Consider the following 24,558-nt stretch of genomic DNA (forward strand, 5'->3'; position numbering starts at 1 on the left):
GATAGATTAGTTACCAGTTCAAAACGATGCAAAACGCTGTTAAAACCGTGACATACTCTTCTCTATTATCCACTCTTGATATAATGGAACTATATTATGTAAGCATTTCTTAATTATTTTCATTTTTCAAAATTCGTGATTTTCACAGGACAGAAATCCACATAGAGATGGAAATTTAACAGACATAGATTAGGGAGACCTGAGCATAATTGCTAAACCTTTACTCACAGTTGATATTATGGGTATTTGGATAATGGAGGCTAATACTCTATCTAATCATATGGTCTTACTACTCTTACTAGAACGAAAAAGTGTGCATAATGTGCTGTACAACTACCCTCAATGTGAGCATAGCAGCCAGTTATGAAAGGGATAATTAGTAAAATAATTAAAATTCGTAGCAGTCCCACCTGGTTTCGCAGGAGTGATTGTTAACCTAGATGTATGTAGACCACAACCACAATATATACAGTCAATCCTACATGTATATAAACTATAAAGATCACTAAAGGAAAATCCCAAAAATAATTCTAGTTATTGCACACAACTTGCATTGTGCATGTCCTATTACTTATAACTAGGGTACACCTTAAATGTGCCCTTTGCTTTTTAGTACACATCAGGCCACACCAAATTTATTTATGTTGAAATGCACTAGCTAGCATTGTCATCCTTCCTATAAGCACTTCAGATACAAGTTACAACATACAGTGCATGAAGGAAAACTGAAATTGGTTATTCCTATATATTATGTATGTAGGTATGTACATATCCACGTTCACATGCACTATATAGCAACAGTATCCGCATGCAGGATATCGAATTCCATAACATAAAACAGTAACACAGCTTTCTTGCATGGAATGCTAATTAACCAAATTTGGCTATACACATGAATACTAAATAATTACTGAATAACTGACCCGAATTTTGCATGAAACGCCACTCCAAAAGTTGTAACAGTTTAGACTCATGACATCACTACTATAATTATGATATTTCTGATAACAAATGCACAATATATAAACCAATCAATTCATGTACACGGTAACACCACATTTATGTTACATGAAGTTGGTTATACACATACAATCAATAATTAATGACACATTATATTATCATAAATTGGAATCTCTGTATAAATTACATGTAAGTTTTGTACACAAAGATTATGAATTTACAACTGTTTTTGTGTGAAATAATGATCGCTGTGGCTATATGCCTGGCAGCCGGGCACGGTCTTCGATTTCCTAAATCTCCAGCAGTTCCTAACCCTAACCCTAACCCTTGTTTACTTGAGATAACGCAGAAAATTAAAAACTGCCGGTCATTTAGGAAATCGAAGACCGTGCCCGGCAGCCGGCAGATATATGCCGACTGCCGGGCATATAGCCACTCTGAATAATGATAGCAGCTAACAATCACGTGAACATCACCAAAAACAATAAAACTATGTTTTATGTGACTATAGTATATAGCCATAGGTAGTGGTTAAAAAATACATGATTGCTGCACCTAAATACCAATGTTGACGGTACTATAGTTCGTTAGCAGTGACAGTGACACAGATCTACATCTGCATATCTTGAACCACTTGGTCATACTCTCCGACTGCATAACTGTAAGGTTATGAAGACGAGGTCAAACTCTTTAGTTAGACGTTGAAGATTACGTCAGGCTGACGACAACGAGGATGCTCGCTACCACCAGTACCAGTACCAGTGTTATAAAATTTATTTACTCAGTTCTGTACTATAGTACTGGAAATACTATTACTGGGTTACTGCAATCTGCATCTAACATGAACTTGAAGCGGTTACTTCAGACTCAGTGAATTTGCAGTGCTGTTGCTATTGATATCGCATGACAGCATATGAGTCGCGCGCTGTCAACATTGAGTGCAATTCACACATTCCGTTTCAAGTACTGAGCCCTAATGAAGAATTCCAGGAGCTAGTACTAGTAGTAGCAACCGTTATTCAACTTATTGGCTCTTGCAGCAGGCAATCAGCACCGACGTGTACGTCGACTCATGATGCGAGCAGTTCAAGCTTTAAAATACTAAAACAGACCTATCAACACACGATGCAACAATATGTGTTCCTTAACTACACCATTCAACATCTAAAACGCACACTATATTGAAATGTCATGTCTGAAATAGTAAGAAATCGTCAAATTCTAGCATGTAGGAGAGACTCACCAACAGCGGTGCCGTCCATGCTTGTTTGTGATGGGAGACCGTAGCGTCATCTGTCGCGCTAAATCGTAATTTATTTGACAACCGGGCGATCCAGCATCAAACTTGAAATGGAATCCTTTTCTTACAGAGAGATCTCAAAATTACAAAGAGATGACATGAAGTTACGGAAAGAAGGAATAGAACTAGAGGAAAAATAGAAAATAATAAAAAAGGAGGCATATAGTGATGAAAAAAGGCGAATTCCCATCTACCGGCGAAGACGTTTATTGGATATTTAAAAATGCACTATGAAAGAATCAAGCTTTCTTGACCACATATTCAATCCCTTCGTGGTTTCCTAGTAACTCCCAGTGCAAATAAACTTTTCCAACGTTCACGTTTTTCTTTTCGCACTAACTTGCATATACATCATATTATGTAAAAATTGCGATGGTCTGGTTGAAAGTACACATATTTGCAAGCAATGTGATGTTTTCATGTAATTCTAATGCACTCAACTAGGGATCATGCACATATACTCTATAACGTTTATCACTATGTTCTATATTATAAGGCATGTGTGGGCATGTCATTCTAATGCAATGTGTATTTGTAAGGCATTAACAGTTTAACACACAGCTGAAATTAAATATCTGAGCTAGAGCTGACATACTCACGAGTAGCATGATACAACAATAATATGAACAATGTTCATCCCAATGTCTGTAACCATAACGTGACAAATGTGGTTTAAATTGCACCTTTAATGTTGCTAAATTGAATAAAGTTCTATCACATTGTTTACCAGTTAAGTAATTATCACGCACCCTATCTGGTTAAAAAAAATAAACAAAATTAACGATTGATTTTAAACAAAACTAATAAATACAACAATAAATGTTCGATTAAGATTAAATATATTTGTTTACATTTAGTAATTCATACATTATCAAAGAAAAAGACGCATTATTTCACTCATTAGCAGTGTCAATACGTATGCTTACATTACACAGTTTCCCCCATGACTACATGATAAACATTTGAACTTATATGACAGTCTGCATGTCATTGAGATATGGACTGCTTCATTTCAAACTACAGCAACAGTTTGTTCTAAATAAAATTTTGCCTAATGAACTACACACGTAAGCTTTTTCAGCATATAACAAATTAATGGTTAATATACAGATCAAAACAACTTATATAAACCTGTAGTAGTTTACATACTTTAGTAACTTATATTATTCTACTTTATTTAGTGTACCCTATATACATTCCATGTCACAACATGAACATGATCTGTTCCAAGTTCTTCCACTTGTTTCTGCCTGACCTTAACGTTTTAACATAATAAACTCAAGACAACTAAACATAAATGAATGAATTTACACACAAGTATGACTCTAGATATTAAGCTGTAATGTATGCACAGGTATTATCTGTCTAAAAAATCCAAAAATTTACATCTTGCTTATCGTTCTTGTACATTTTTTACATTACGGTTAGAAATGCATAATTGGAGCTAACAATCCATGAGTACATCTACTACAATGCGACTGAGCCAACAGTTATTTACATGAAGCAGATCACATAATATGTTGTCATAATCCATTAAATAAAACCAATGCCACCAGGTGGAGATACTTCCTACGTATGATAACAAAAGACTAAGCAAATTTCAAAATCCATATTTCGACTGGGCAGTTTTTCTGTTTGCACGCCCTTGTGCCCACGCATTTTTCAACTCTAGCTCTCTCTCCTTTGCCTGCAAAAGAAAAGGGTCAGAGGTTAAAGTAAGATTATAATACAATATTACACACCTCTCTCCCGATCCCCTTCTTCTCCTTCGGCTTTCTGCTTTTCATCTTCCTATCCTCCCTGCTATGTTCACCTACTCCCTTGAGACTTCCCCAGACTTGAACCTTACAGTCTCTGTTAAAATACATGGAAATATAAACTCTTATCTAAATTACGACTATTATCTAGCAAACATGTTGAGAGGCAGGGATTTTAATTTGATAAGGATGTAGTACATTTCATACCTGAAATGCTAAATACTTCAACTGATGCTTTCGTTTTTGTTGAGCCGATGGCATTTCTTCCTTTTTTCTTTTAGATCTAAAAAGATAATCAAGTTCGATTTTCTGTACATGCAAACATTTTAATACAACACTAGGAATCAGATAATCACATTTAAAATGAACACCCCCATAGTTGAGACAGTACAGAACTGAATAGTGCCCAAATATTTGGTTAACATTTTTATTTGCATGAATGATAAGTTAAGTAAAGAAATGAGAAGAATTTCTGAATTTTGCACAAATTTTAAATTAAGTGTGTTGCTACACTAGAACTTTCAAATAAAAATATGTCATCAAATCACATAAAGAACACATTACACTGCTTTTACAGCATTATTATAGCAGTTATGACTACGATAAACCTCGCAACGTGGTTACTGGTTACTATATAGATCACTATTTATCATTATAACATTACTAGCCTTTGTAACAACAGACCAGTAAAATAATGAAAGTGTCAATGGCACTGTAGCTCACCACAAAAAAAGAACACAAATGAGTGAGTAAGAAGAAGTCAGTTTTAATTGAGCAACCATCGACGTACATTATAGAAACGATTGTCATCTGTATATCGCAATAATAATTTATAAACCAAAATGAATCACAATTTATGACCGAATTATGTTTGAAATAAATAAGTTATGCTGCGTTCCGACATGTTTTGTAAAACTTTACTCTAATATAGACGTTTTATCGGCAGGGTGGAGAGGAAATACCAATTTTGCATTAATGATATTGTCAATGAAATCTTGTAAAACGAACCAGACGAGTGTGACACCACAGACTGTTTGTGTCTATATAATATGCTATATAATTGCCAAACCCTACCTAATTTGCATAATTTTCTTTTAAATATCAAAACCCCTAGCCCTTATTCATGCACATACCAAAAATGAGCAAAATCCGTTGAACCTGAACTGACTAATGGCAATTCCCATTTTTGCCAAAAAATTGCCGTGGCTCGAAAGTACGTCGACTGGCGTGCTTCAAAATAGGACGTTTAATATGGGAGCATAGCAGTAACAACTATACCCAATTTCAAACATGTGGGCCAAACGGTTCCTGAGTTATCATTGACCGTAGCGAAATGTTGACGGACGGACGGACGACGGACGACGACCCATGGCAATAGCTCAGCTTGACGATGTCAAGGTGAGCTAAAAATTGTCTTACCTGTGTTCTGTCTCTTCACTCAATCCTTTGATGAGATGGTTGTCCATATGACCCAGCTCATCGTCTGCATTCACATCAATGAAGTTGATCTCCTCTTTTCCTCGTTGTTTCACTCCCTGTATTTTTAGGAACTGCAAAATAATTATACCAGTTATATTAATGCAATTTGAAATCCACTCTGGCACTCATATCATCTCAATAACCCAATTATACATAAAAACTTAATCTTAAAACTATGACGCAGACATGGCCATTGAAACTTAATCACAAAATGCTGTATATGTGGTGGATATAACAATGTATGAGCGTACAAGAGCATGAGACATATTATCATTACTACACACACTTGCTGTCAAGCAAGGAATGACGATAAATACTCAAGCGATTAGAAAGACATGAGAAAAATTAAAAGTATTGCCCTAACATCTTGTATTTTTCCCATGAAGTCTTTCCTGTAAAGAACTATTAAAAAATATTGTTAACACATTATTACTCCAGCAAAGTGTCTTACTTAATTAGACCTACCTCATATCAAATCTGCTTGAGATTAAAGCAGCATTACCATCGAAACAGATCACTATCCAATTACCTGAGCAATGCATTATGGTAGGCTTCATGCTACACAATATTTCTTACCTTTTCATCTTGTACTAGGTGACTTAAGCTTTGCCCAGCCTCCAATGAATACCCCTGTAACATGCACACATATAGTTCACAGCAAATAATGCATAAATCATCGACAGAGGTTTTTATAGATTTTAAATAAGCAGACATAACAGCCCAAATCAAATGAGTTAATTTTGGTAAAATAATTAAGTTAAATCTAAGCAGCTAGTTATATAAAAATTTTGACAGTAGTTACCATCCTTCAATTATGTATTGCTGGTAGTGTTAGTAGAACTGGATTCTTCATATGAAATTATATTTTTGTTAGGGTGGAACACTGACATCCATGAAATCAAATTTAATGGGAAGTCTAATGTTTTAATAGCAATCTTCTTTCTCTGTCTATTCTCACCGGTTGTTTGACACTGCTAGTCGATTGAACTTCATTGTAGTCATAACCTCCTTGTACACTGTACGTGTACTGTTCATTCGACTGGATACCATGTGTTCCCACACTACTTGAGTAGGGATCATTGTAAGCGGGGCCACTACCCTGGTCAGTGTACTTGTACTGTCCAATAGGCTGGCTGCTGACATGATCCATGTACTGTCCAGCATTCTGGCTCCCATACCCAAACTGACGACCGCCGTGTATCTGGGTGTACTGGCGAGAGCTCCACGTAGATGCTCCACTACCAAATTTCAGTGGTTCATCCATGCTGTCAGCCGAGGCCTCATACACCGTAGTCTTTGCATCGTCAATTCGGATTGGATTAGCATGACTGTCTTCACCACCTGACGTTGCTGACGATGCTGCTGTTGTCGCCACTAGTGCGGAGCCGGACTCGCCGTGACTAACTATACTGCCATGCGGTGGTGCTGTGACAGGTGCGCTATGAGCCACATCGCCAACTACATATGGTTCCATTCCTACTTTGGGTAGCACCTTCTGCTCACTGACCTGATCCAGCGAGAAAAAGTTTCCGACGCCTTCGTCACTGTCAGATTCTACCTCGTCCACGACACTGTTAATAACAGAGCATGCTGTTAGACAAAGAGTCCGACAATGCACATAGACAAAAATTTATTTATCGCTATTACCTCCATAAAAACCATGTACACAACGATCTGCAATCTCACTCTTGAATATATATATTTTGTATTCACTGTAAAAATGTCTATTATCATTACCTACCTAGATATAACTGGTGCCTTCTTCTGTGCAAATGGATTTGTAGCAGCGACCTTGGGTTTCTCAGACACTTTCCGTGTAAGTGAGAAGGGTAGAAGCAACCTATTGGTTTCTTTTGTCACCGCGTGTTTAGGCTGTGGTAGCAATGCAAAAAGACCTGTTCCACCTCCCTGAAAACACAAACAGCTTTCTTATGATGTGAATACCTGTATTTCTCGTACCAGAAACCCCTGTAGGTGTTTCTATTTACCTACAGTAACTACACACACAAAATAAACAATCCTGAAAACTGTTAATATTTCAAGTATTTAGAGAGGCTTATAGACCTCATCAAAACCATATAAAACCTAGAGTGACCAACAATAAAAACTGCTACCAATGTCTTAGTTAAAATCTAATTAAGTAAGGTTATGAACGTGGTTTTAAAATACCAATGGTTTATAATTCATAAGCTATGTTTGCCTGATTCTATAAAACCTATAAATTATCACTCTCGCATATCTGATCCAAGCGAGAAGTGCATAAAGATCCACCAATATTTGGATTACACAGTCTGGATTAGTGTAGTGCTACGTCACTCTTGCGATAATCCGAGCCAAAGGAAAAGTTTGTTCCCATTACACATCGACCAATCTTTACTGTATGGTTTGAATTAAGTTTGCGAGAATGCACAATCTCTGATTTCTACATGCAAAAAGTGCTGGGTCTATCTAGGTCATATTGCGTTCACTGTTTATTGTAGAGTAAATTATTTGAGTGTATTTCTGTGTTGTTATTTATCTGACAATTAATATTACCTCGGAATAGACAGAACAACATGCTATAATATGTTACCATATAGTTATGGCCAGCGCCATAAGACAAGCCTGCAGTACCATGGCAAAATATAGGTTATGCTGCCATTGCCTGCTCCTGGAATGGAAGATAATGGAGTAATGTAGATTTTGGTGGAATCAAGAGCAGATAATAACACAATATGCAAGAGTGTTATTATCTGCTCTTGGTGGAATCCAGACTGTGAAATTCAAATATTTGTGTCTTTTTGACTTCTATATCAGACCAGGAACATGACAGGGACAAACCATAGATCTCAGAAAAATCAAGCTAGTATAGTTCATTAATAACTAGACAGAGGGCACTCACAAAGAGTGCATACCTCCGCCAGCATGTAACATGTATGTCTTATTATTGTATTGGCTTGCTGTTCGCTCGCTCCGTAGCAGCCGCTCATTACTGCTGCTCGCTCACATGTACACGCTTGACTGGACGCGCTAATATCGATCGCGCCAACACACCAACACTGACTGGCCTGCTGCTAGCTACACGAACACACACACTAACACACGAACGCACGAGACCGATCACATAACCTCCGCCCTCCAACTCCGTTGGGCGGAGGTAATAAAGTATTACATTGTTCAAACCACATGCATAACATTACTTAATTTGACTGAGACTAAGACACGGTTATCTATTTTTATGATTGTTTGCTCTAGAGTGCATAAGCACACAACTTCACTGATATCAAAAAATTTAACTTACGACAACAGCAGGTTTTTTTTTTTCCTTAGATGATTCATCTTCATCTGAATCATCCTGAAACATAAAAAATAAATTCACGACTATCAACGATGATTATAGACCTGTTTGGTTTATTAGCAACGCCGTTTGGCATGGTTCTATAATCATCTATAATTGAAGGTTAGTAAAAAAATAAAATCGTCAATTAACACGTTCAACGCGAAACACGAGTATACTCGTGGCAAAAAAAAAATAAAATAAAAATTCATTTGGAACGTTTACTATGTTCTCCTATAGATGGCAGGGGCTATACGCTTAGCAATTCAATAGCGTCACTGTATAAACCCCAGTAGTAGATGACATAATTTATACAATACATTACTGTTGTTTGGGACGTTATTTTGGGAGTTTTTGGGACTGAGGTAATGTTTTTAGTTCACCTCGCCAAAGCGCGTTTGACCGCCGTGTGTTGTGAAGTTGTTTTTATGTCTGAAAGTTGTGTTTGATTTGATAGATCACGGGTGATACATTCCGGTGTTGTTTTGATGTCTGAGAATAGGTTTATATCTATATTATACTAGCCACTAATTAAAAATAATTTTATAGCTAGTTAAACCTGCCAAAAACATTTTGTGTAATAGGTGACTAAGCGGTAAAAACGCGAAAATCTCAGCACAGGGCGGTAGGTGCATTGTTAACCCAGGCAGCGTTGAACGTGTTAATAGCTGAAACATAATACATTATAACAGTACCTACTACATACTAATAACGGTTCAAGGATATAAGAGCTGTCACCAATTCATTTTCGCAATGTGCGACATGTGCAAATGTGGACAGCTCTTACTCTTAGTCTTATATCCTTTGGGCATACACTACCAGCTCACATTAAAAGCAGATTTTGATATTATTATTAAACATACATTGGTTACTAAAGCAGGTGCTGAAATTTTCACGGGTTGCCTCTTCTTATCTTTCTTATCTGAATTAGCAGATGACACTGGCAACCTTAGCAAGGTTTTAGTTTCTGTGACCTCAGTAGCAGACTTTTCCTTTGAGGTTTTGATGCTGCAAACTGGTGCACGAGGCACATCAGATACATCATCATCAAAGTCGAACTGCTGAGCACAACCCATCGATTCATTCGACTTCGGTGGGGGTAATGCCGAAAAGAAGCCTTGATTCGGAGTATGTGATTTCGGCTTAGGCTGCGACATGGAAAATGCTAATGACTCATTTCGAGTTGATGTTACAGAAGTGTCTCTGTTCAAGTGACTGCGAGAAACATTCGACATTCGAGAGGCATCCGATGGATGTGACGTCCATTGTGTGGATGATGATGATGATGTCACATGTGACTCGCTGGTATCGAGTTGTGTGATGGCGTTGCTAGTTGGGTTACATGTTTCGATGGATTGTTTACAAAGTTCTCTCGTTGTGTGTTGTTGGGGTTGCATTTGAACGTCCTCTTCATCGCTTGAAATATCACTACTTCCATAAGCAACTAGTGCCATCGCTACACGGAGTTTACATATAATAAAACCGTACCATAAAACTAAATGAATACACGCGTGTTTGTGTTTGGGGAATGTCAAACAAATGCGAGTGATGAGATGTTGGTTTTTAGGTACAGATCTCACAACACTTGATAAACTTCGCCATTTTTATTGTCGTGTGCGCCATCTAACGATGGTGAAAATAACCCAGGCTTGTCGCACAGAAGTAGAATAGGTACTCTATTCTTCTATATCTATGATTCTATTTATATGGCTTGTACACTGACGCCGGTTGACTCTGCTGACACATAATCACATCGCTCCCTATCTATGGTTAGACTCTATATATTTATATTATTATAGAATACTAGTATATTTCTATGGGCAGCGTAACCGCATGGGAGCCTTTTAAAATGCATTTACAACTTAAATTAGACGATAGGTAGCGCGCATGTTTTTTTTGTAGATGGGCGCTATAGACACAGCGCATTCTTAAACCCGTTTGTTAACGCTAGCGTTGACTAAACAAACACACGGGGTTCCATCTGTTAGGGCCGCCGCCATCGTGTCTTTATCTGTGACCAAAGCTTGTCTGTGACGACAAAGGAAATATGTCGAGATATTCAAGACCTCCAAATACGTCTCTATACATTCGAAATGTGCCAGACGGTACAAGGTATGTAGTGCACTCAGTAACACTAACACTAACACTAACAGAGTACAGTATAGTAGTAGTACTATTCTAACACTAACACTCACACTCACAGGCTGAGTAACCCAGCTCGGTTCAAGGATAGACAACATTCGTCCCAATAAAACCAATGTTATTTACATCAATATAAATATCATATTATATCAATATAATAGGTCAGGGTTTGGGTTAGGTTTAGGGTTAGGCACATTGGTTTTATTGGGACCCATGTTCTCTATCCTTGGGCCGTTAGGGCCAGGGTTAGAATTAGGTTTAGGGTTAGGCACATTGGTTTTATTGGGACCCATGTTCTCTATCCTTGGGCCTTTGATAATTGGTTATAAAAGTCGCACTGAATGTCAAAGCTACCCTAGTAAGGAATTTTGCACAGGGTAGAGATGGTGATCCCCTAGGGGACGGCTCTGATTGGCTAATTTTGTCTCTTATTTATTTTTCTAATTATTATTTTTGGCTAATTTTGTTTTATTTTAGAATTAGGGATAGGGGTAGAATTAGGGTTAGGGTTAACTGATTTTTATATCCACAACTTATTTCCAAAAGTCTGGAAAGAAAGGTGAAAAACGCAAGGTAATTGAAGTACCGGTATCATCCAGTTCTGAAGAATACGAAGATGAATGCGAACATGACAATTAAGAAGAAGAAACCTGTCAAATCTGCCACAGCTTCAACTACAGGAGGTTGAGGAGTATCGACTGGGAACAGTACGACAATTGTGACAATTGGTTTCATGAACTTTGTTTTCAGTACAAAGGGGCATGGAGTGCAACTTCATTTTGCAACTGTCAGAAGTAGTTTCCGAACAATCAATAAAGACATTCGTTTGAGAGTTACCGTATAACATTAAAGTTTTCAGAAAATCCAAATATTTGTATTGTTTGAACAGTTTGAGGATGAAAACAAAACGTTTATTCTACTCAAAAGTAATAAAAAATTCCAAAAAACTATCAAAGTCACCCCGGTTGACGGTACTACTACTAGAGCTAGCCTCGCCAGGCCCCTACATCGTCCGACTTTTCACAGGGAGAAGCTAAATAGTTGTGACCAAATAGTGTGTTAGGTCCTTCGCACAGCCTACATAAACAACGCCACTTGTTGAATTCCGGCAAACTGAATTTCCTGCAGAAATGGCAGGGTAAAAATTGATTTACTTGCGATTCTAGGCAATAACTTCATACTTTTGCACAAATTTCAGAGACAGAGACTGAGAGGTTACTGCCATATAAATTATAATATAATGCTGCCGAATGTGATTTTACTTTTAGGGAATGTGACCTATGCTGTTGGCGACAAGGAACGATGGCCGAAATCTCTCTTCAATATGTTAATTGGTCTGAAGTTATTTTATAAAAAATACCGAGTAACCACCTTTTTGATTATTTATTCTACTTCATTGTACATGAAAGCTGTTCCATTCTGTTACTGTAGGATGTGTCATAGGTGGAATGTGGAAGTGGCAGAACTTATGTCGTAGGCTGTGTGCAGGTTGTAACACACTACCCTTATTTTTACCTCAAAACGTTGCACTTATAAACAACTTGCAGAGAGTTTTCTGCCACCATGTCACCAGATGTGATTTTAGGGGATGTGATCTCAGTGTTCGAAATAATAAAAAAAATTTGCTTGTCCGACTGACAAGCTACAATATATTTTTGCTTGTCCTGCAAAATCTTTGCTTGTCCTGATTAATAGCATAGAAATATAGTAAATGTGTAATACATTTTTAATCAAGTTAAATTTTAGACCCAATATCTTACTTTGTAATTTTAATACAGTTCACTAAGTTCAAATTAGGCACCAAACTTGAAAGAACATAAATAAGCACAATTATTTATTTTAAGTTATTACTTGTTGAAGCGATGGTAGAAAATGATGAAAAATTGCTCTAAAAAGTTGCTCTAAAAAGCTGCTTGTCCAGCGGACAAGCGACTGGACAGGTTTACTTGTCCTCCGTGGAAATGGACTAGTGAGGACAAATGGATAGCTCTTATTCCGAATACTGGATCTATGCTTTTGTTAGCGACAAGCTGTGGGTCGTAAGATACGATGGCTGAAATCTGTTTGATTTGTGCATAGGGCTGAAATTATTGTGACAAAAATATTACGTTAAGACACTTTTAAAACAACTATGTGACTCTACAATGAAGATGCTTCCATTTCTTTAGCCAGTCAGTGCAGAAAAGTAGCATAGGTAGATGTGGAGGTGGCATAGCTTATTATTGTAGGCTGTGTGCAGGATGTAACACTACCTGACTGTTAATTTTAATTGTCGCTTCTTCCCAGTAGTAAAGTGGAATAAGGCATGATAATAATATTCTACCGGCTATGCTAGAGGCTGAGCTCCCCACACTTACAAGTTACAGTATAAGTCGCATAGTAGTCGCACATCACATCCCCAGTTGCACTTTAACCATCTAAAGAATAAAATTTTAGTCAGGGTTAGAAATTTGTTTTTTTACCAGGCAGGAACTACTTGCTGCCAGAGGAAAAAAACAGGCAGCAAATTCACTCACTCAGACAGAGTCTTTGGTACTTTTATTATGGTTTATTAAGAAGTTATTTGCAGCAAGTAGTTGCTGCCAATGTTGAAAGCAGTCGGCTGTCTCCTGTAGGCGCAGAACTGCTGCTTGCTGCCCTTAATTTTGACCCCCGATAGTAAATATACACAAGTTGCATTTACTACCAAAGTTTTCATGTTCATATACTCTAGTCTAGATTATATATCACCTAGTAATTCTGTGTAAATGCTGTTCAAATTCTGCTCTACAATGGACAACCTTACTGCACACATGTGACTACACTGTGTGTAAACTACGAAAAAGAATGAGTATGAGTCATAAGTTCCATTTTGTCTGTTATCATAATTGCCATGTTGTATGTTGCAGGCCAGAAGAGCTACGCAGCTTGTTTGGAAAGTATGGTCCCATTAAAGATGTTTACGTGCCGCTAGATTACTACACGAGGCGACCTCGAGGATTTGCATATGTACAATATCCTTTCATATCATATGATCAGTGTAAATTTGAGGTTTTAACAGATGTCTTTAATAACGTTTACTTATATGGTAGACTACATTTGATACATGTAGATGTTTGCATTGTAGACAGACAGATTTCTGGTAAAACCTATATGATCGTTTAAGCAAATCATAGAAGTGTTGGTGCTCAATTCCACTTTAGGAACCCTGTAATAAATGTCCATCCCCCTGCCAACCTAACCATCAGTGGCATAACCCTGGTCTTAATATAATCATAAACCCATTATTAAAAACCAGAGGTCATAATTTAGATTGACCTCAATAATGGCCAATAAATGGCTAAAATGTACATTATTTTTCATAAATTGCTTTGTTGCTTTTTGTCAGATTTAAAGATGTAACAATAACAAGCATGTTGACCAAAGATAAAGATTCACAACAAGTGTTGGGATTATCACAAACATTCACTGACAAGTAGTTATGATTCAGTACAACGAAGCAAGTCAAGCTAATCAAGCGGGTATCAAGGGATAAAGGAAAAAGCACTCACTTTAAAGTTTGATAGAAATGTGGCAAGCAATTCAGACAAGGGTGCCCCAAGGGTCTAAAGATAGTAATGTCGTCTTCCCCTGCAAGAGTTAATGGCAGAGCAAAGAATGTACATATGACAAAGACGGGCAGAGAAAGGTGTTAGACAAGCACAGTTGTCTTGTTAAAGGCATGTACACTACCTATCTAAAATGGATACTTGCCTTGTGATGCTATGGTCTGACATGTAAGGTTATTATCATTGCCGATAAGTGTGAATACAAAATAGTAAACCAGTCCACCTGAACAGGTCACAATCTGCAGTTAGCTACCCGAATTTCACAAGATGTTAATAATGATAATATTAGAACTGATGTAATTTATAGATGCAGGTACATTTTTATCAATAGTAAATATATTTGCTATTGTTAGCTAAACCTGATGCAACAATACGTTTGTCTTCAGTGTTACTCTATTTTGTTGCCGCAGGTGAGTCAAGAACAAGGCATGGTTGATGTAATCAAGGTTTTGTTCAAAATCACAATCTTGAAAAACAAGAATCTTATGTATGTCATGGCAAGCAAAGTATGCAATCAAGTCTAACAGCATGCAAGGTTTCATTTCTGGTCAAAGTGGTCACAAAGTCTAGGGGAATTCAAGCAAGTTGGAATGATTCAGATCAAGTAGTCAAGTCACAAAACTGTCAGGTCAAGTCGCGCAAGTTTAATGCGTCATTGCTATTTCGTAACTACTTTGCTTGGAAGTACTGGATCAAGTTCAATCAAGCTGCAAGTATGGGGAATCGATCTAGGGCAGATTTAGTATAATTTGTGGTTTTAAAGTAATATTTCGCAAATATCAAAAATGGTATTCATAATCCACTAGAAACCAGCAAACCTAATATAATGTGCTATACTAGGGTAGCTCGATTAATAGACGAGGTGTGATGCTGTGGTTTGTCTGCTAAACGAAACACTGTTAAATGATGTCATTATAATATGCTGCCTACGTCATGCTAAGGTGGAGGGGGTGTCGAAGGGATGTACACAAGCGTTGTCAGCGCATAAGCCTTGTTTAGTATGGGGTAGGGGATGGTAAACTACAAAGGTGATGGTGCAAATTATCATTAGTTCTTTTTCAACTAATCTTATTTGATTTTTATGAATAATATTGTATTTACATTTACACAGTATTTATTAAACGAAGATTTTTTCTTGTCTCTTAAATGATGATTTATTAAATGGGGTTTTATTAAAATAGTCAGTACTATTTAACAAGTTGGCCAAACACGAGTAAGACTTAGAGGTACGTGTTTCAGTGTATTTGCAAAGCTATGAGCAATTGACCCTGTCTCACTGCTAACGCATGTGTGCCCCGTATGTTGCTATAGAACATACTAGAAGCCAGTAAGCGTTGGTAGTTTCAGTGTCTGTTTTCAGTCCTTGACCAGGTAGGTAACGTTTGACGACATCCGTGATGCAGAGGATGCGCTCTATGGCTTGGACAGGACTCGCTTTTATGGGCGAGAGCTTGAGGTGGAGTTTGCCCAGGGTGATCGCAAAAGTATGTGCTTCTTCTTTTACTTTATGTCAGAAAGGGCATAACAGGGGTAGAAATTAACTTTTGAACACGGGAGTCCGACGGACTCTCAAAAAGAGGGAGTCCGCAGTCTGTGGTTCAAAATTAAAGATATTTACAATAACGCATGTGCTTATTAGCTCACCGTGACATCGTCAAGCTGAGCTATTGCCATGGTTCGTCGTACGTCCGTCCGTCAACCCTTGTATGGTCCACGATAACTTCAAGACCGTTTTGAACCACATGTTGAAATTGGTTAGTTGTTATTAGCTATGATCTCCCATATTTAGAGTACTATTTTGAGCATGCCATCGCGTACTTGACGCACGGCAATTTTTTTTTTGGGAAATGGGAATTGCATTATAGTTCAGGTTCTAACGGATTTTGCTCATTTTAGGTATGTGATGAATAAGGGTAGGGGTTTCGATGTTGTTAAAAAAAAGCAAATTAGGTTTAGGGTTTGCATTATGATCGATATTATATTAGAGGCGCAGATATCAAAACAGTCTGTGGTTATCACTGCGTGGTTCGTTTTACAAGATTTATTGACAATATCTTTAATGCCAAAATTCCTACTATGAACATATTATGATTTATACTATTATTATTATATTATTATTATGATATAATGATTTATGCTAAGAAACATCAAAGCGGGTGTACGCATCTGCGTCACAAATTGTGATTCATTTGGTTTATAAATTTGTTTATATATTTATATATAATATAATTTATTTATTTCACATAAAAAATTACATCAGTTATAATTATCAGAGATATAATGGGAATTCTGTCCATTATACTCTTTGTTTCTATATGTACGTCGATGGTTGTCAATTTAAACTGACTTTTGGTCTCTACTCACTCATATTGTGTCTTTTTTAGTGTGAGCTACAGTGTCATTGGCGTCTTCCGTGTTCAGATCACCCAATGGGTTACCCTTACTCATTTCCAATTGGCTGAATTTGGTTTATGGGGTAATTTCGGCTGGAACAAGCTGAAATTTCAAATTTCCGCTCCCTCAGACAAACGCGTTTTCGCGCTAACGCCATGCCGCTTTTTTGGCATTTGGCGCAAAATGGGACGACCTGCAATTTTCAAATGGGTCCTATCTCTGCTACTACTAAGGCCAAAATTGGTTAATATTGGTGTTTGGAAAGGTCTAATGTGATAGGCAATCCAATCTGTCCATTATTTGTTATATTAGGAAGTATAAAGTTTATGACCTTTTGACCTTTCATTTGACTTTGAATTTGACGCTGTGGTATCAGTAACTTGAGTGAACTTCATTGAAAATTATACCTCTAAAGCATGTTTTATCTACATAATATAAAAAATTAGAGATATAATATTTTTTGTTTGCTTTCGCTCTTCTGCCAAAGTTAGGATAGTAGGATGCAATACACCCTATCCTATGCAATGCTGTATATGTAGTACATATGTAATATCCATTTCAATCTATTTCGGATAATCAATTAACCAAACATATGCTTTGATGTACATAACTGATTGGAGATGACAGGTCAGGCAATAACATTCTAAATGACTATTCAGTTCAATGAACAAATCATATATATTCCAATGTTTTTCAATTATAATATTCATTGATCGATCATGATCAAGTCACGACTGCACACCTTGAAATCTCGCAGGCCATCAGTTTTTCTGAGATAAGTACTTTCTGGAAGAGATATGCTAAGAGATGGGGTGTTGATTGTACACAGAATATTATCTGTGTACCAGCTTGATCTGTTTCCAATGGCCATTTGAATTGCTGTGTAGGGTCCATGAGGGTGCATAAGAATTGACTGTGGTAGTCACCAAACTCCTTCCGAATTTTCTCCAGCCATGCCATCTCACCGGAAAGCCGTCATATAAGACAGCAAATCAAGTTTTGGTTTCTTTATTTCTGATTGCACAGATGGTTTGGTTCTAGTTCTGCATCATTACTGAGCTGAACATGTGTAAATCCGGCAGGGCTTGCGTACTCAACTTGTACAATGTAGCGTGAGTTGAGATGGAAGCGAATTGTGTATTGCAGTGTTCTTGATAGTTTTCACCCATATAAAGCTTGTCCTTTACTTCTGAAGCTGATTGAGTTACATCCTCTGGTCACGGTGTCACATTGAAAACGTGTACTAGGAAATATTCTCACGCAGAAATGCCATAATTCCGTCGCTGCAGACTGGTTGTTATATTGGGCGCCTGCTGGCTAGCCTTGGTGACTAGTGCGCTTAATGACAGTCCTCTATACGTCACATGGCACTTCTTGATGTGAATGTTGCAAAGAGTTTGAGACAGTAATGATGCAGAACTAGAACCAGAACCATCTGTGCAATCAGAAATAAAGAAACAAAACTTGGATTTGGATTGCCTATGCAATTAGCTTTCCAAAGACACCAATATCAACCAATTTGGCCTAGTAGTTACAGAGATATGACCATTTGAAAATTGACGGGTGCGTCCATTTTGGACAAAATCGCCAAAAAAGGGCGTGCCGTAGAGCGAAAACCGTTTGTCCGACGGAGCTGAAATTTGAAATTTCAGCTTTTTCAGCCTAAATTACCCCATAAACCAAATTTCAGCCAATTTGAAGGAGGTCAGGTGTAAATTTCCATTTTTTTTGGGTGATTTGACACGGAATGACCCCATTGACACTTTCATTTTTAAGATTCATGTAGTTGCACGTCTGCCAAATTTTCTTTGGACATTAGCTGTAAAATATGGTAATTCCACGAGGCCGTGCTCCGGAACGGACTAGTTATTATGGCAGAATTTTCAGGGAGTTGCACGGACTCCTGCATATGTCAAATCAGGGAGTATTTGATTCCGGACTCCTGTGAATTTTGCACCCTGCATAAGATATTGAAATCGTTGTTAACTAGTTAATGACCATGTCTCATGTAATTTGTTTTGATATGCATTGTAAGGAACCGTTGCGTAAATTTTGATGGTTGTACTTGGTTTTCCGAATATTGCATAATTAATGTTTGTGTTTCTATTGCAACAGATCCAAATCAAATGAGGGTGAAGGATCCCAGGCGCTCTCCCTATAGGGGGCGAGGGAGCTATGATGACAGAGATAGAGAAAGAGACAGAGACAGAGATGGCCGTGGCAGGTATGTGTTAAGTGGCATTGCTCATATCTCTAATAAATAGCAGCTGGGGTTAACTCGGAATTGGTACGGATATGTGTATTGATTTAGTAGCACTTTTTAAACCACTGATTTTCGACTTGTCGGCTATTGAGTTTTAATTGATGCTTTTCCCAACAGGAGGTACAGCAGACGATCTCGCTCTCGATCGCGCTCAAAATCTCGTGGCCGTGAACATCGGGAACGTCGTCGTACTAGGTGCGTATTCCTCTTTAAACTGCGACTTTTCCTTTTGGCACAGCTGCTGCTCTCTTGTTCATGCTTCTACAGTGAGGTTGGGTGGGAGTCGTCTCAAATGATTATTGGCACGTGTGAGAGGTTTGGTACATATGGCACAGACTGTGTCTGTGTGTTCCAGTGTTGTAGTCAAGTCCGCACCCCCCGAGTCCAAGACCGAGTCCGAGTCCGCACCCCCCGAGTCCGAGTCCGAGTCCGAGTCCGCGCCACCGAGTCAGGTCACACCACCCGGAGTCCGAGTCGCAGTCAGTTTTGATCTAAAAAAAGGGGGGCACAGCACGCGACAAGGCCATTCACTTTCTATGTAATGTGTTTGTTCGCAAAAATGGGGGGGGGGTGTGTCCGGTCCCGGATCTGGACTTGTTTGCATAAAATAGAAGTACCATAAAACTTGCATAAGTCGACACTTTTGGACAGCTATGTGTGTCGACTTAGGATATTAACGGTTGGAAAATAAATAAAATAATATAAAAATTGTGCTTAGACATTTTGTAGGGCATTTCTAGTGTATGTAGAATGTAGATAGTGGCAATCATCCGATTGGCTTATGAGATTGATCTGAGGAAAAAAGCGCAACGTGCATCGTTAGATTGAAAGTGATATAGTCAGCGAAAACACACGCAACACGAGCTCATACGAAGTGTCAAAATTAAACGGATCCATTGGTGTTTTACGGAGAATGACGAGAGCTTCGTTGAACCAAATAGCAGAGTGTTGTACTTAGTACTTATACTAGTACCATACTTTGAAGTGGGTAGGTCATTAGTATAACGTACTAAGTACTCGCAATAGGTCATGGACATATGTTACACCTCTTCCCTATGCCGGTTTAATAGATTGTTGCTGCAGTCGCAGTAGACGATGGATTGACCCGCCGCGCCATAGTGTAATTATTATATGTCCGTGGTGAATACAAATGATGCGCAGTTAACTCGGCCCACACGCGATTTAAAGGCGACAAAACCAGCAATCTAGGGTGACTACTAATGTATGTAGTGGCCTCGCAGCCCTGCTCGACCCGAGTTCCTCGAGGTCCGAGATCCGAGTCAGCTGCACTCCGACGGCCGAGACCGAGACAAGAAACCAAGGAAACCGGTCTCAGAAAGCGGTCTCGAGACCTAAAACAACTGGAGTGTGGTCATTAACCCTAGCTGTTTAACATGATCTTGCTGGACTGTCCGGAGGAATGGTTGATCACGGGGGCACTTGGAATGTTCCTTAAATAAACAAGAGGATGGTAACACGAAATGTATTTATACAAGTTAAGGTTCTTCTTACTTCTGTTTCGCGATTATTGTCGATAACGTGCGTAATGTCGTTCAAATGCTCATCTGCAACACAGAAGTACACCGCCGGCCCGCCGGTGCACAAGACAACAGGAATAAGAGACAGGCTGGAAAGCAGCTGGCGCTAGAATAGGCTCGACGCGCGTCACTGTGCCACTTTGCACCAGGCACGAATACCAAATCAACAGCTTCCAGCTTGGTAAGCGGATGTTTAGCTAATGTTCCACTTGTTCCGAGTATAACTCTGGCGCTTGGTTACTTCCTTATTCTTACTACTCGCAGAGAATCTCGTGAAATCCCTGCAGGAATGTTCTCTCGTGAAATGTAAGGAGACGAGATGTCTGTTTTACACGAGTAATGGGGCGCTGCATTGCGGGATGGCTGCCTGCCGGCTCAGCTCCGTTGAGGCGTCAAGCCAAGGCATAATGCGCCGCGGCAGAAGTCACGCACGACGACTACAGCACGATCGAAAGTAGCGGTTGTCTAGGGATTTTTCGGATGTACGTCCTCTTTACATTTTCATGGAGGAACATTTACTGCAGATTTCACAAGATTCTCTGGCTGGGAGTAGGTAAGAGCAAAGGCCAGAGTTAATTCGACGAAAGACACATCTGTGTAGACATAGACTACCAGATGGAAGGCTAGTGGGATGGTGGATGTATTCTGGCTGGAAGTGTGAAATGAGCGAGGCGTCAAGCGATTTAGCATCATGCTTCTACCTAGTCTCTATCATTTGGTTTGTGCACAGGGCGGGGTGCGTTGTACTTGTGTATTGCAGCATGAGCATTCGAACGGCATTTACAGCAAGTTATACGGCCAATAATAGGCAGAAATAGATGTAGAGGGCATTTCGTGTTTACATTTTATTTTTATTGAGACGTTCCAAGTGCCTGTGGGCGTGATAGATCACGCTGACGAAATTGGTCGTGTTAGCTGTAGCTAAATCGTATCTACAGGTCCAAGTCTCGGTCCGGCAGCAGGACACACAGCAAGCCCCGGCGATCAACCACTCCACAGGAGCGCTCCTTGTCCCCAAGCAACGTGTCTCCCCCAGTCTTGGATGAAAGTCGTTCTCCATCGCCACAGTAGAAGCTGTGCACCGGGTCAGCGTTATCCCTATTCATGTTTGCTGACCGATTCACGTTGTCTTAATGGCTACTTTTTGTGCAAATTTGCCGAAGGGCTGTAATGTTTGTTCTCACAAGGTCATGTAGAACCCTCGCTTAGTTTACCTATACGTGCAACTGTATATAGCTTGCTATTGAGACATGAACAGTTTATCATTGTGTGTAAATCTATTCTGTAATCAGAATATCATTGTAGCTTTCAATTGCATTCTGGTCTATTAATATAAAGTGAGATATTATGTGTACGTGGGTACGTATATAGTAGGATATAGACAAGATTTTCACAACTTTTGTAGGCAGTCTACACAGGGGTTGTAGTGCACGATTCAATTTCTTAATTTGCTATAATCGAAACGTTAGACGTAAGGGTAATTACCTGAAGATTAGTGTTCAAACTTCCCTCACCGCTTATTAGTTCATAAGCATTTATGCATCACAATTTAACTTGTAGTAATTTTACTCATTTAAGTTCGAGCATTTCAGTACCATCTTGTTGTTACTTGGTTGCAAGTTTTTGTGAATTGAAGTTTCTAGTGTATCGTTGCTCATATTTGACTCGATACGTTTTATCAACTAAGAGGCAATTCTAGAAGACTTACTCGCGTGGCATTCTTTCATGTTCTTTTATGTTTCAAATGTGTATCAAATTTGTAGTCCACAGTGTATTTTACTATGTATAGAAACTTGGGTTTAATAAAACACGTCAGTACTAGTTCATTTGCCTTTGTGTGAATTTAGGTGTGAATTGTGCTAGTTCTGCCAATTATCTAGGGCAGTGGTTTTATGGATATATAAGCTTATGTAAACTCCAACCGCTGGTGATTATGCATTAAAATGGGGTATATGCTAAATTGAAGGCAATTAGTGCGAATGCATGTCTCCATTGAGAATGGGCGCATCTAGTTAGACACCAGTGTTTGAAAACAACACCTTGTATTGTTTGTGTCACTGTGTTAATGCATGAGCAAGATAGGTAATCACCCACTGTCCTGATAAAAAAAAAAAGTACATGCCTCTTTTAAGTTCTCTTAATTAAATTAGTCCAGATTTCTCACACATCCCTAAATGAATATTTTGCTCTACAAAGAGTAGTTTCACGATGTGATCACGTCAAACTAAACTGCATTTAGCCAATCAGTTGTTACCTTCAACAAATATATAATAGACAAATGGATCAGTCTACATCGTTACTAGAGCTTGCAGAGTGTAACAAAACACAATTTATGCGTTTTTATCCTCAGGTATTTCAACAGCCGAGGGCAATACATAGCCATTTGTCCGTATTACAGTCCCTATTGTTGTACTAATATCTATATATGCTGTATAGTCAATAAATGTACACCACAGTCAAGCATTTTACTGTGATAGCATACATTCAGCACAAAAACGCATCAGCGGCAGTATCTATATAATGTTAGCGACCATTGGTCACCCACACCCCCACCACACATGCCTTTACCAGCAATGCTGCGAATTATATAAAATAAACTTTACACAATGCTTTACGAGGTCAGCGGCATGTGGTTGAACAGGCCCTGCATCAACACATGCTGTGCCATTTTGTCTACATTTTCTCTTACTTTAATGGCAAACTCAAACAATTGGAGCAATACTTTCAGTACGAAGTTGCATTTCTGTGGAATAATAACAATTAATGTACAAAAAAATATTCTCAAATTACTATATTATACAGCAGTAACATGAAAGAGGCCCGATTACAATTCAAACCAGGAAAATCAAGCGGGGGCACATAATTCTGTCTTAACTTCATTCCTTAGATGGTTTGCTTGCACAATCAGCTTTTGTTGCCTTGCACTCCTCAGCAACACTAAGCCACCACCAAAGCAGTTGTGCTGCACATCGTCATCACCATTATGATCATTATTTTCATCGTCAGCATTGTCGTCGTCATTGTCGTCATCATCCCAACCGTAGCACCTTTACCATTAAATAATGCCACCTTGGCTGTAAAATCAGGAGCAAAGGGTGGGTGACACCTGCCACTCACACTACCTCCACCACGACACGAAGCTTGGCCGTCGGACCTGTTCATAAGTGCAGGCAAAAAGCATGCAGGTAATTCTTAGCGCATCTATCCACAATGTGGTCAACTTTCGTCCAACTGACCCTCGGCGTGAAGCCACGTGAAGAACTGCACGGCAGATTTGAGTGCAATTGCCTTGCCCTCCTGTTCGGCAGGTTCGTCGTTGGCTTCCCACTGGTTGAATGCGTCTTCAGAGACCACCTCCAGATCATATACAGTGTCGATGATGGCCAGGAACAAGCCTAATAGCAAGATACAAGATATTTATGCAAGACACCAATGCAAGCAATCTGTGCGGGTGGCCAGTAATATATTAGCAGACACATGTACTATCGACATTAGCTTGGCAATGTTATTGGCTCCATTGTATAATAAACATGGAATAGATTTCGATTCCAAACTAGTACACATACATGGGTACACACATAAGGGAATGATGAGGGTGCACTACATACCAGATGGGTGCGACAGCTTGTGTACGAGTGCTTGGATGGCGTAGAGGGCCTGCAGTTCGCGTTCCTCCTTGTGATCCATAAAGCGGAGTAGAAGCACACCTCTCTTCTTCAGTAAATCAGGGTCAGCCTTTGCTATCCCTTTGTTATCATCTGAAATTTAAATGCCCGACTTCCAGAAAATTCGTGCAAACTATAAGAACGATTACAAAAAAGA

At 38.8% G+C, this 24,558-nt stretch overlaps 4 protein-coding genes and 1 long non-coding RNA gene across 13 annotated transcripts in view; 2 read left to right on the plus strand and 3 right to left on the minus strand.

Annotated features, from left to right (window-relative positions):
- Positions 1 to 2,227, minus strand: part of LOC106812477 (nuclear hormone receptor FTZ-F1-like) — a 53,032-nt gene extending 50,805 nt beyond the window's left edge. Inside the window, exon 1 of one of the 2 annotated variants that reach the window (XM_014816398.1) lies at positions 2,204 to 2,227. In XM_014816398.1, the coding sequence (XP_014671884.1) occupies positions 2,204 to 2,222 (19 nt within the window). In that variant the 5' untranslated portion in view covers positions 2,223 to 2,227. Of the gene's footprint in view, positions 1 to 2,135; positions 2,183 to 2,203 lie in introns of those variants that run through there. The other variant, XM_014816471.1, reaches the window with a different exon arrangement.
- Positions 2,228 to 3,076: 849 nt separating this feature from the next.
- LOC106815476 (proline-rich protein PRCC-like) lies at positions 3,077 to 10,420 on the minus strand. Of its 3 annotated transcripts, none has more exons than XM_014820046.1 (8): positions 10,301 to 10,420; positions 8,777 to 8,830; positions 7,238 to 7,404; positions 6,455 to 7,067; positions 6,073 to 6,126; positions 5,437 to 5,567; positions 4,225 to 4,300; positions 3,077 to 3,947 (listed from the first exon to the last, which is right to left on the minus strand). In XM_014820046.1, exons 1-8 carry the CDS (start codon positions 10,301 to 10,303, stop codon positions 3,861 to 3,863), a joined length of 1,185 nt encoding a protein of 394 aa, XP_014675532.1. In that variant the 5' UTR covers positions 10,304 to 10,420; the 3' UTR covers positions 3,077 to 3,860. The 3 variants fall into 3 exon arrangements, with proteins under 3 accessions (XP_014675532.1, XP_014675461.1, XP_014675610.1); XM_014819975.1 differs by having other exon boundaries at positions 9,676 to 10,420; XM_014820124.1 differs by lacking the exon at positions 10,301 to 10,420 and adding an exon at positions 8,069 to 8,146 and having other exon boundaries at positions 8,777 to 8,836.
- Positions 10,421 to 10,781: 361 nt separating this feature from the next.
- LOC106809982 (serine/arginine-rich splicing factor 10-like) lies at positions 10,782 to 22,562 on the plus strand. Its single transcript, XM_014813260.1, has 6 exons — positions 10,782 to 10,924; positions 13,843 to 13,947; positions 15,922 to 16,025; positions 19,051 to 19,159; positions 19,316 to 19,393; positions 21,675 to 22,562. The coding sequence occupies exons 1-6, from the start codon at positions 10,860 to 10,862 to the stop codon at positions 21,805 to 21,807; spliced, it is 594 nt and encodes a 197-aa protein (XP_014668746.1). The 5' UTR covers positions 10,782 to 10,859; the 3' UTR covers positions 21,808 to 22,562.
- On the plus strand, positions 14,323 to 15,594 carry LOC106810160. The gene is made up of 2 exons (XR_001393973.1): positions 14,323 to 14,709; positions 14,952 to 15,594. It is a non-coding gene; the product is annotated as an uncharacterized LOC106810160 (long non-coding RNA).
- A 1,062-nt stretch (positions 22,563 to 23,624) lies between the features above and the next one.
- LOC106809596 (eukaryotic translation initiation factor 4 gamma 3-like) overlaps positions 23,625 to 24,558 on the minus strand; it is a 60,941-nt gene continuing 60,007 nt past the window's right edge. For all 6 annotated transcript variants that reach the window (XM_014812999.1, XM_014812923.1, XM_014812847.1 and 3 more), the window contains 2 exons: positions 24,345 to 24,494; positions 23,625 to 24,131 (listed from right to left, as the gene is read on the minus strand). In XM_014812999.1, coding sequence (XP_014668485.1) covers positions 23,953 to 24,131; positions 24,345 to 24,494 — 329 coding nt within the window. In that variant the 3' untranslated portion in view covers positions 23,625 to 23,952. The remainder of the gene's footprint in view (positions 24,132 to 24,344; positions 24,495 to 24,558) is intronic.

The sequence above is a fragment of the Priapulus caudatus genome, unplaced genomic scaffold (genome assembly GCF_000485595.1).
Source record: "Priapulus caudatus unplaced genomic scaffold, Priapulus_caudatus-5.0.1 Scaffold1, whole genome shotgun sequence".
Lineage (NCBI taxonomy): Eukaryota > Metazoa > Priapulida > Priapulimorpha > Priapulimorphida > Priapulidae > Priapulus > Priapulus caudatus.

Bases quoted from the DNA above. Each gene is read 5' to 3' on its own strand.
- LOC106815476 (XM_014819975.1), bottom strand. From the start codon at position 10,266: ATGGCACTAGTTGCTTATGGAAGTAGTGATATTTCAAGCGATGAAGAG. The intron at 7,405-8,776 runs GTAAGTTAAATT...TTGTGTTTTCAG, and splicing joins AAAAAAAACCTGCTGTTGTC to GGAGGTGGAACAGGTCTTTT. The intron at 5,568-6,072 runs GTAAGAAATATT...ATTATTTTGCAG, and splicing joins ACCTAGTACAAGATGAAAAG to TTCCTAAAAATACAGGGAGT.
- LOC106809982 (XM_014813260.1), top strand. From the start codon at position 10,860: ATGTCGAGATATTCAAGACCTCCAAATACGTCTCTATACATTCGAAAT. The intron at 13,948-15,921 runs ATATCCTTTCAT...CAGGTAGGTAAC, and splicing joins CGAGGATTTGCATATGTACA to GTTTGACGACATCCGTGATG. The intron at 19,160-19,315 runs GTATGTGTTAAG...TTTTCCCAACAG, and splicing joins GACAGAGATGGCCGTGGCAG to GAGGTACAGCAGACGATCTC.